The following is an 11,550-nucleotide window of genomic DNA, read 5'->3' as shown; positions in this document are numbered from 1 at the left end:
GGAGCCTAGAGATTCCTCTTGTGTTATATTCTTTAGTCATTAGCATTCTCTTACAGGTACTTAAGTTATAAGTAAAATACTTGAAAAATCAAAAATAGCCAAGCTCTGTTTCTTTGATTGTCCTCTTTACTGAACAAGAAACATATTTTTACACAGACCAGCCTTTTGATTAGGTACGGAGTGCTTTTTTGTCTCTTAAAACTGTCTAAATAACCTGTTCCTGCAAGCTTTTGTGCATGGGTCGTTCCAAATAGCATATGACAAAGCTTATTTCTTCAACCTCTTGCAGTTTTGTGAAAAAGAAAAGTTGTGCTAACTTGATAGATGGCAGGAAGCTTTTATTTGGATGTGCCAGGTGTTTGTAGCATTACTGAATAGTTTGGATAACATTAGGTGTTTGCTTTTTGGGAAGGATTGAAGAGGAAAATAGGATTTGCCTTTGTGTGGGCATTCTGCTTGGACCAAAGGGGCGTGCCTTTTTCTTGGGTTTGTAATACTGTGAAGTGCAGTTCATTGGTTTTTTAAGGGGCTTTAGGCTGAATGATGTCATTTGCAAAAGATTTCATAGTTGATTTGTCTTTCATACTGAGAATACTGAGCTTGCATTAAAGTCTATGATTAGAGAGTAAAACATCCTACTACCAGAAAGGTACTAACATCCAGTTCTTTCTGGCTGTGACATCTGACAGTTGTCTTCAGCAGGGTAATGCAGTTGGGAAGGAGTGGTTTGAAAGACTTGGCTTTGAGAATGAGTGAAAATACTATAAAACATCTGGTCATAGAAATTATCTTTGAGTCAGTGGTCAGAAATTCAAAGTAAGCAGAAAGAGATAAGAATGTGCCAGTCTTAAAAAGGTAAACTTTGAGAAATCAGATTGTTTTTCCAGACAGGGTGCAGTTCAGTTGCCGGATTTATTTGCCACAAGATCTTTCAAACCTAGAAGTTAAAAAGGGAAAAGTGTTTTTGTAATAATAGCAGGAAAAAGAAAAAATGGATGGATTCGAAGAAAAAACATTACAAAGAAAAATTACCACCCAGACTTAAACCCAAAAGTGTTTATATAAGATCTGTCATAGGAAGTCCCGAAGCACCACTTGCTGCTGACAGGAAGCAACATCTGGAAAACAGCTATTGTACCTTTGCCTTTTTCCTATAGTCTTTTTTGAAGCATTTTCTGCTTTCTGACGTTGGATAGCATATGTTTAAAAATGTTAAAATGCATCACTTTTAAGGCATTTCTTCTTCTGTGTTTTTTCTGATTAATGGGAAAAGTATTAGGAAATAGCTGGATTTTGGGGATAAATAAAAAAAAATATTTTTCTCCAGTATTCTGGAGAAAATCTGATTTGTTTGGGGGAAAGCTTTGGTAGAAAGCTCCAGACAGCTTCAGAATTTTTTAGCCTATTTCAGTGAATAGCAAAATGATTTGCGCCAATCAGAGCCAATTTGCAACTTCTTGAATGTAATTGAATGTAATTCCATTTGAGTTCTTGGTAACATTTTCTTTCACAAACTGGTATCTTAGTTTGAAAGTTGCTTGGCTTTTGCTGCACTTACTGATCTATTTTTCTGTATTAGGCTTCATTGCGGCAGTGGCAAATGTGGGATGATTAATTCTGGTGGTTGAATAGGGTGAGGTTACTCAGGAAAGACCATGGGATCAACATCAAATTTTAATTTTGTTAGTTGATGTTGCTGAGGTGGATTGAGCCGAAATAAGGTGCCCTCTCTAGATCTACATTTTTATAAGGTAAATTTTGCTTATATCTCATGATAAAAAAGATTGCTTGAAGTGCTTGCTTTATTCACAGTTAAAATCAGAGTCCATTGTCTGCTTCTACATACAGAGCCTTCCTGCTGCAGCAAATTAGTCCGTGTAACTGCTGTACTCCAAACTCCCCTTCAATAATAGATATGCAGGTATAAGGTAGCACATTTATCAAACTTATTGTAGAACAGTAGAGTTGTGGTTTGAAGAGGTCCTTGGAGATCATCTGGTTTACCTTCTGTGGACAGCAGGGCCATCAGTTAGGTTATCCAGTGTCCTGTCAAGCCATGTATTGAATGTTTCGAGTAAGGGAAATTGCCGTCCTCCTCTGGGAAACCTGTTTCAATATTTAAGTGTATTCACAGAGAAGAAATTTGCTTATATGCAGATAGAACACCTTCCCATCACTTCTTGACCTGTTGCTATCACTCTGGAAAGAGTATTTCCATCTTCCCTGTGACTGGAAGAGCAGTTAGATTCCCTTCCTGCCCCTTCACTTCTTGAAGCTGAGCAAACCCAATTCCTTTAGCCTTTTTTCCTATGACAAGCCCTCCAATCCAATCCTGTAATCACCTTGACGGCCATCCATGGGACCATCTCATAAATGAGGAAAGTCTCTCTTGAGACATTTCATGATGCATACATTTCTGTATGTTACAAATCACACGGTGTTGCCTTCACAAAGGTTTGTCTTCAGGTTATTTTAGAGTATTCCAAATCCTACCAAGGTTAACCAGTATATACATTTGGTTTTGTACAAACTTTTTCCAGCCCTTAATCCATGGAAAATATCCAGTCTTCCTGAAGCCAGCGATACCACAAAACCAAAAAAGTTGGCTTTTTTGCCTATGAGCTAATCTCCTAACAATGGTGTCTTTGGTTTTACAAACTGCTGACTGTAGTAGTTTGGACTTTCTACCACATAGTTAATTGATAAGTTACTGTCCCTCTATCCTCTGCTTTGTTTAGTGTGATACAACCACACTACTGTATGTAGGAAAATGCTTTCATAAATAGAGTTGACTACAAATTAGAAACATATCCTTGTCTCTTCTGGCTCTCCTATCCAACCAGTGTCATTATTCAATTTGTGAGGAGGAAAAATAGAAAATAATTATTTTCTGTAGATTCTCTTCCTTTATGTGTGCCAGTTACTGCATGTCCTGCAGACCCTGCTTCCTGTACTGAAGGAATGCTCTATGCACAGGCATCTGTGTTTCTCAGCAGCATATGTGCATTCAAGGGCTGTGAATATCTTTAGAAGTGTACATGTTTATAAGTAGGGAACTAAATTGTTTGCTAAAACATTAAGCTTTTCTTTTAACCTCCTTTTACAGCATGTGTTTGTGGTTTCACAGTAATAGTGCAATTTACCAAATAAATGTGATAGTTTATTACAGTACTTGATCAAAATGTTACCTTAGAATAATAAATTGAAGTCCCCAGGCTAGGTGTGAAATACTTCTCTATCAGCTAATTATTTTTTGTTGCAAAGTAGTGAATGTCTGACTGACAAAAATATCATACAGTAGTTGTTTTCTAGCTTACTTGCATTTGCGGAATTGCACAGACCCTTAACAGAGCACTATGCATGAAAATATAAATCAAGTGTGCAGTAGTGGTGTGGTTTAACCACCTAATTTTTAGTTTGTTAGCCCTATTTTACAGTATAGTTTTATATTCATTATAAAAAATATATATTTGTTATATTCTTTTTTATGAATTTTAAAATATTCATTTAAAGAAAAAAAAGTAAAAAATACACAGTTGATAATGATGCAAGTTTTCAGTCTTTATCTGCAAAGATTTTTTTTATTATCAGTTTTGCAACAGTGTGTATTTGTGAAACAATTTTGGGTGCTCTAAGTTTAGGATTACACCTCGTGCCTGCAACTTGTCATAAACCCACAAAGAGATTTGAAATTCTGAATTGTTAAGAATAAATAGTGCTGCTCAGGTCAAAGAAATCTATGACAGAACAGAAAACTTGAACCCAGGCTTTCTAACTTGCAGGCAAATGCCTTTAAAAACAGATTTCTCTTTGTTTCTGTTACTGCTATTTAAAGTACCTGCCCAGTTTTTCTCATTTGTATAACTTTGTACATGTGATTTACTGGACTGAAGGTGTTTTGTCTTTATAGCATGTTATGTCAGTCTTTCTTAATGAGGAACAAACTGCACACTGCAGTTGTTCATGAACATTTTAAAGCTTACGTGCTCCAGCTCAGGTTCTTCAGAACTGAGTGGAGCTGAATAACCACTGGTTTTCAAAGGCTTGGGATTATTTTTCCTAAGACGTCTTTGTTAGTACCCATCAACTCCAAAGTATGCTTATTTATTATCTGCCTCAGTGCTACCTTCTCAGAAGCCTTGAGTATTGAATAAAGAGAATAATAGAAGAAGCTTAACTGTAAATCGAGACATAAGTATGTATACAGACTTAGGTTTGCATCCTGCTGAACACTGCAGTTCTCCATAAATATCTTTTCAGTAAAACTTTCTTGGAAATTGTTGTCTGGTGGATGGAGCACTCAAAATACACTAGTCGGGTGGTATTGGCTGCTACATTTGAAGTTCACTTTTTTGCTATACTAATGTTTTCCTGTCTTTAAACTGCTACTAATATTACTGCTTTGTTTGATCTCTCCAGTAGAAGTTTAAAAGCTTGGTGTTGCAGGTTTGGTTTTCTTTTGCCAACTTAAAAATAATTGATCCCCTTTACACAGAATGATTTTCATTAATGGAAGTCCTGGGTTACTTGGCTGTGCTTTTCCTTAGCATGTGTTGTTACTTCCATGGGACCATAAACTAATGAACATTGTTGTCTGCATACAATATCCAGCTGCAAAATTAGTTCTGGTGACAGTGGAGAAAAGTGAGTATCACTGGAAAATGATACTTGCCTGTGGAAGAAGCTGCCCATGAGCTCACCCTCTGGAAAATATCCCGATGGCCTCACATCCTAGCTTTTTTCAGTGCACAGTAGCACAAATGTGAGCCAAAATTCGAAAAGCTAGTGCTGCATGTTTGCTTTGGCATGAGGCAGCCCTGAGGCTTTCCTTTGAGAAACAGATCTTGAAGTCTTTTGCTGAAGGGAATAATTTTGTCATTCCTCTGTGCAAAACAAACTGATCATTATCTATACCTACTATCGCATCATATATATAGAAGAGTTTAAAAAATCACTGCCCAGATGAAAAAAAAAACAACAACCCGAATTAATTATCCTTCTTTCTTTAAAAGAAGAAAGGGAGAGGAACAATATGGGAAAGGTGTAGCTTGGTGTGTAATTACAAAAAATGTGTTCCTTTATATTCTAGTGTATTACATTCAGTTTAATTTTTTTGACATCTATCAGTTTGGTTTTTTTCTTCCTGCACCCTCCTGCCTACCAAAAGCCTATTTCCTTACACTTATATTTGGAATTCACAGGGCCTAGGCTAACACCCTTTCATCCTTCTTGGTGCTTGTATACCTTGTTGGTCGTCATCTGTATGTTGTCCTGGAAAATAGATACTTTGTCCTGATAAAAATGCTTACAACCCCTGCTACAGAGTAGAAGTGTGTTTAACCTTTAATATCAATAAGAATAGCTGCAGACTTGCTCAAAATAGCTGGAGAGTGGCTTTGACCCAGGCTGCCATAAGGCACAAGTTGCCGTGTGGAGGCCACGAGCAATTCGAATTTTTACAGCTGTAACTCTTAGCTGCGTTTTGATGTTGACCAGAGGGGACAGTGAGGAGCTGCTGTAGGGAGCCTCGTCTAGGTAGGATCTCCAGGCCACTGCAGAAACGTGGGGACTCAGGATTTGCTCAACACTAAACTGGTACAAAGCCACTCTAAAACTAGGGAAATTGGAGTTCTTCCCTCGTTCTGAAGTGTAAGGTGCCTGGTCTGTACTGGCTTTGTGTAGGTGTTAGGATTTCTTGAGTGTAGCCAAAGCAGTTTCCCAGTGTGGTTGAAGCCTTTGTTCAGAGAAAGTTCAGAAAAGATGAAAATAATAATAGGGGTTGTTTTTCCCCTCTAAAATCTAAGTAAGACTGAGATGTGGAAACAAAGCAGGACAAAAGTGCTGTTTATGCTTCTCTAGTATGATAGTATGACATTTTGTATGAGATAAAATAAACTGGTATGATTAATAGCTTATCTTCTCAAGAGTGAAAAAGAACAAAGAAAGAGCAGGTATTGCTGCCCTTGACAAACTTGTAGAAAATTGTCTTCTAATCACATAACGTCATACTTTTTTCTCTCTGCTTTTGTATATATTTTGATAATCTGGGAAAGCAAACCCGATTACTCCCTCTTCCTTTAAACTCACTCATCCTTTGGCTTGGGAAATTACTGTAGCTGAGAGAAGCAGAATCACATCGTCATACTTAATGAGTAGGTCCAGAACAGCAGTATAACTACTAATATAAATTACAGTAACAGAGGTTTCTTTGTTTCATTTTGTTTTAAGAAAAGAGAGCAAATAAAGCAATCACGCAAAACATTAATAACTTTTGATGATACATCATTCTGTCTTTCTAGAGGTAAAAATGTGTAGAGAGAGAAATGAAGATAAGTTGAAAATGGTTTCTAGAAGGTACTTTTTGGGAGACTCTTAAGACAAAACTGTTAAGGTAGTCTGAGCCATATGAAGCTCTGCTTTATAAACTATATGCTATAAACTATACTAAACTGTACATATTTATGAGATATATTACTTCTTCAAGAGAGGATTTTTAATATGGGAAGAAAATTTTTGAAGAACTGATCTGTGTCATTGCAGAAAGTTAAACTAGACTGTAAAACTTGACCTGATTTCTAAGCATCTTTTTTTTTTGTTTTAACTCCTGCATGACTGGAAATTCCCTTTGATTTGCATGTTGTTCAGTTGTTAATCCAGCTTTATTCCACTCATTTAAAAGGTCCAAATGTCCCTTTCGTTTTTGGTGAGATTATTAAATTACCTTTGGTCACTGGAGCACTCTCCTATTTATCATGTCAGTGGGTCTAATGAACTTATATGGTTCTTTCATAGTCCAAATTCACAGATTACTGGGGAGAGACAGTTTAGTTATGGCCTTATGGTTTCCAAAAAAAGCATTTAACAGTTCATAACAAACTGAATTTGTTCTGGCTTGTTGCTGCCTCTTTGTCTGTCTCCTCAGTTTTCAATGACAGGTCATATGATTTCTTCATTCATTCCTTCTTTAGCAGTGTAAAGAAAAATTACATGTTGCAGCCTGGCTAATGCTGGACATAACACAGTGTGATCCAGTGAGCAACATACTGGTCAAGGTGGCAGAGATCTGAACAAACAGATATGTGAGGAGCTCAGCTTAAGTGAGAAAAAGTCTTGCAAGGGATTTCCATAAAGTATTCCTAAATCTCGGGGCAGAAAAGTTAATGGAGATCTTGCACACTGGTGGCAGACAAAGGAAGCATTGCAGTGGTCTCTGGCCACGGGAGCCAGCAGCATTGTGTCCCCCCACTGTCAGCACCACTGCCTGGGGCAGCTCTCACTCTTTTTTTAGTGTCCTTTTTGTGGTCCTGCAAATTGCTCATAGTAGGCAGTAGCCTAAGTGCAAAAAAGCTATTCTAGCTTTTTAAGGGGTGTCATAGAACTCAAGAAGTAATTATGGAATTTTTCAGAATGCAAATCCCAATCTCTCCTTTGTTTAATGGGCCCAAACCACAGTGGGGGTAACCAGCTTCTGGCTATATTCATTAAAAATTATGCAGCTGTTTCTGTTTGAAATACTAGATCAATTGGTTGATTGATTGTTCATTTCAGGAATTTATCTCTTGGATTTAATCTACATTGATTCTGCATATCCTGCTTCAGACAGCATAATGGAGAATGAACAAAGATCCAATCAAATGAACAATATTCTCCGAATAATAGCTGATCTGCAAGTATCCTGCAACTATGGTTGGTAAATTTTGTTATGCCTATCAAGCCTTAACTAAAATTTCTTTAGTGCAAAATTGTGGAAGCAGATTTTGGCCCTGAAGGAACACAAGAGGTTAATGTTGGTAGAGTTGAACACTAGTAAGTGATGTAGCTTCCACTTCGGTGTAGCTTCAATCTTACCAGTAAATAGGGCAGAGAAGCATGTATTATAAATTGTAAGAGCTGTAACAGAGGTGGTGTGGAGTTTACTGTTACCAGTGGGGTACAAATGACATACCTTCAAGTGCAGCTATTGCATTTGGCTTATATACTGTTTTCACCAAAGGCAATCAGAGAGAATTATCTTAATATTTTCCCTTTACTTTGCAGTAGATACAATGTCTAGAGTGTGGAATCTGTTCCATTTGGTAATCATTTTGTTTTTAGTGTCCTGGTGATGTATTTACAAAATGAAATACAAATATCTCAGTCTATACAGCAGTTGTTCAACTGTGCTAAGCTTTTGCACATATGTATGAGGGGTTGTTTCTTCTTGCTAAAATGATTTTACTCTAAAAATAATTTCTGCAGTTCTAGCCTGCGAGTGAGGCTGGTTTTTTTGCTGATGGTTTTGTTGTCTTAATGAATTATAAATGTACTCTTGGTGACTTAGCATGACTTTTCATTGCTTAAACATGTAACAAGCTAAAAAGCCTTGAGTGCAGCTAAGCAATCAAATTCAGAAAATTTAAAAGCTGCCGTTTTGGAGAGCTTAAAAAAAAGGATTATTAGATTGTAGAAAAACAAGTTGAGATGTTAACTGTGTATGCTTAAGTATCCAGCCCTTATCCTTTTTTGTCAGCTTCGGTATTTTGAAGTATTTAAAGGTAGGAACGAGGCATAATAACGTATGATTCTGAATAGCTAGATTATTCAGGTGTCATTTTCTTATTGTGAGTTTCATTTTGTCTCTGAATACTTTGGATGACAAAGAAACTTCATTATTTCATTGATCCTTTCCTTTTTACAGTTTTGGGAGCTTTCTGCAGTGCTATGCATTAATTTTGAGTGCTTTTGTTAAAATCAAATTAAAGTTTCCAGTTAAAGTAGTATTTCTGCCCAATTTATTTTTTAGGGAGGTTCAAATTCTATTTCCATGAAGGCATTGTAAGAACCAGAAAGAAACCTGAAAAATTAATAGTTTTGGATGACATAAATGTTAATGGTTTTTGTTTGTTTGTTTGAACACGCCACAGATTATCTCACAACACTTCCCCATGTGCAAAAGTATTTGAAGTCTGTCCATTACATTGAAGAACTTCAGAAATTTGTAGAAGATGACAATTACAAGTAAGTACTGTTCTTTCCTTCAGGTGTTGGGAAATTTAACAGAAAGATTACTTAGTTTTATTAAGAGCTGAACAAAAGACCCTTGGCTGAAGATGTTTTAGGGTGTTCCTGCTAAGTAAAATCCAGAATGACAATCTTTCTTTATGACTATAAGCAGATTTACAGGTGAAATATACTAGTGAAAAGTAACAGTTCAGAGTAGATGAAAATCTAGTCTTCATTCTATTACATGATGATTGTGTTCTGGGACTTTTATTCAGTAACACTAAAGTCATCTCCAAGGTATCCAGCATTGTCTCTGTGGTATTATGAATAATACATTGAGAACATCTACCAATTTCAAGTTGTTATTTCTAATAAGTTAATACTTATGATTTAGGGGTTGAAGTTTTGGGGGGTTAAGCATGTTAAAGCAATGTTTACAAAAGTCCTGGAGAAGAATTAACCCACACAGAGGTTTGAAGCAGACGCCAGAGAGCACATTGGTCAATATGTGAATGTGCCCTAGTTAAAGCAAATGATTATTCCTGGCTAGTAATTCTGAAAGAACTAGAAAGTTAAGTCATAGGCTAAAGAACCAGGGTTTTAAGTAGCTCAGCTAAGCTAGATGCAATGCTATACAATTAGCTGTTGACAAATAGAGTAACTATTTAGGTGAGCAGAACTTGAAGTATTCAAAGCAAACAAATGTTCAGTAATACAATGCTAGTATAAAATATTTTAGCATATGTTTTAGAGAGCAAAATTGGTAATGAGATTCCTTAAAACCAGTCTTGTTACCAGTTTTGTTAAATACTTCAGTTAGGAACTTTGTCTCCGAATTGATGTGTACTTAGACGTATGCTAATAAAACAGTGATGGAAGGGTTCATTGAAATAGAATGTGGTTTGGAAATCACAGATGAAAAGTCTGATGACTAAAATGATAGTGACACAAACTTCAAAATGTTATATAATTATTCTCATATTGGTTTATGGTGTTGATCAATAGATAGCTGTCACAAGTGAGATACAGCCATGAAAGGACTAATTCATCCCTACTGCCTATCAAATTTAGTGCTTCTATGAAAAAATAGAGTTGTTTATACTACTTCAGAAGGAGCTGGTGGGAGCTTACATGGAGAGCATTGTATGCAATTCTGGCCATCTATGCTTGCATGCTTGAGGGTTTAAATAAATGCTGGTGCAAGCAGATGAATAAAATCTATCTTGTAATATCAGATGTAAAGAGCTAGGTTGGGCCTTAGCCTAGGAAAGGAAAAGTTTAGGTAAGTGAACCACTATGTATAAACACAGCTGGAAGAAAGTGAGGAAATAGAAAATTTTAGAAGCTAAATGTTGAAATAGGTTTTGTAACTATCAGAGTAATGGAATTCTGGGACCTCTTCTTATTTGGTGTAGTGCAACAAATGATTATATAATTTTAAGTTGAAACCTGATCTGTTAATGAAATGAAGGCTACCGGTAGTGTTTGTGAAAAGAAAAGAAAAGAAAAGAGCATATTGAGTAATCAGAAGACTCTGCATTACCACTGTCATATGCATGTCGTGTACACATGCATATGAAGAGTGACCTGCACCAACCATTTACATTTTGCTGCAATTAGTGCTGACACTGCTGGCATACAGATGCAACCTCCTGCTGAGATGGGAAAAAAGGTGTCATCTTAACAGAGACAAAACAACCCATCTTTTAGCATAACATGAGTCAGACAATTTGTCTTTCTGATTTTGAATGTAGCTGCCGTTGGTGGCAGCTCCAGCCACGGGGCATGCAGGACTGCACCATGACCAGATCTGTTGGTAGGAATTCTTGTGATGAATGCGTGTGGAACTTAGCTTTCCCTGAGGGAATAGTTCTAAAACTAAATGTATACAGACAAGGTGTTCTTTTGGAACTTCTCAAAGTATAATCAAGGCATACTTCAAACACAGATAAAATGTCTAAAATTTGTCCCCTTGCTTAGGCTAGACTTCTGCAAAAGAAGCTGAAAGAGCACTGGGTCATTCACTGCAAAAGCACGTGCTTGATGATGATTTGAGATGTTTGTATTTTTGTGTCTGGTTGATCACAGATACTAAGAACAGTGATGTTTCTGTAGAAAAGTAATTGGGAAAAAAAAAATAAAGTTTGTTTTCATAGAAGAATGTTTTCATAGCAAAATTTATTTGCTCCATGGAATTAGAATTCCTGCCAGAGTGGTAGAATGTGTAAATTCTTCCTTTACTCACTCTCATGACATTGTATATGTTTCACACACAGACCCATTGTGCAAGAGATGCACTTTGACCATGAGCAGTGCACACAGCTTCTGAAAAGGTCAAGCAGTCCAACACTTTGGTTAAGGGTAGTCTGAGATTTAAATCTCAGTGTTAAAATTTAACAAATGGTCATTATTTACTAATTTCCCATACGCTTCTGTGCTTCATGAAAGTTGTGAAGACAGTGAAAAATTAAACTAAGTAGTCACTGGTAAAGGTGAGGAACTGTACTTAGTAGAGGCTTTACAACCCCTGGATTGGGTTAAAGAAACTGTTCCTATTTGATTTTTAGA

The 11,550-nt window shown here is 36.6% G+C and overlaps 1 protein-coding gene across 2 annotated transcripts in view; it reads left to right on the top strand.

The window, feature by feature from the left end:
• Positions 1–11,550, top strand: part of RALGPS1 (Ral GEF with PH domain and SH3 binding motif 1) — an 80,518-nt gene that overhangs the window by 40,254 nt on the left and 28,714 nt on the right. For both annotated transcript variants that reach the window (XM_088177475.1, XM_088177476.1), the window contains exons 11-12: positions 7,549–7,686; positions 8,904–8,997. In XM_088177475.1, coding sequence (XP_088033601.1) covers positions 7,549–7,686; positions 8,904–8,997 — 232 coding nt within the window. The remainder of the gene's footprint in view (positions 1–7,548; positions 7,687–8,903; positions 8,998–11,550) is intronic.

Source organism: Sturnus vulgaris, chromosome 22, assembly GCF_052056855.1.
Source record: "Sturnus vulgaris isolate bStuVul1 chromosome 22, bStuVul1.hap1, whole genome shotgun sequence".
NCBI classification, from domain to species: Eukaryota; Metazoa; Chordata; class Aves; order Passeriformes; family Sturnidae; genus Sturnus; species Sturnus vulgaris.
The sequence above is the reverse complement of the archived record's forward strand: the minus strand, read 5'-3'. Positions and strand labels throughout refer to the sequence as shown.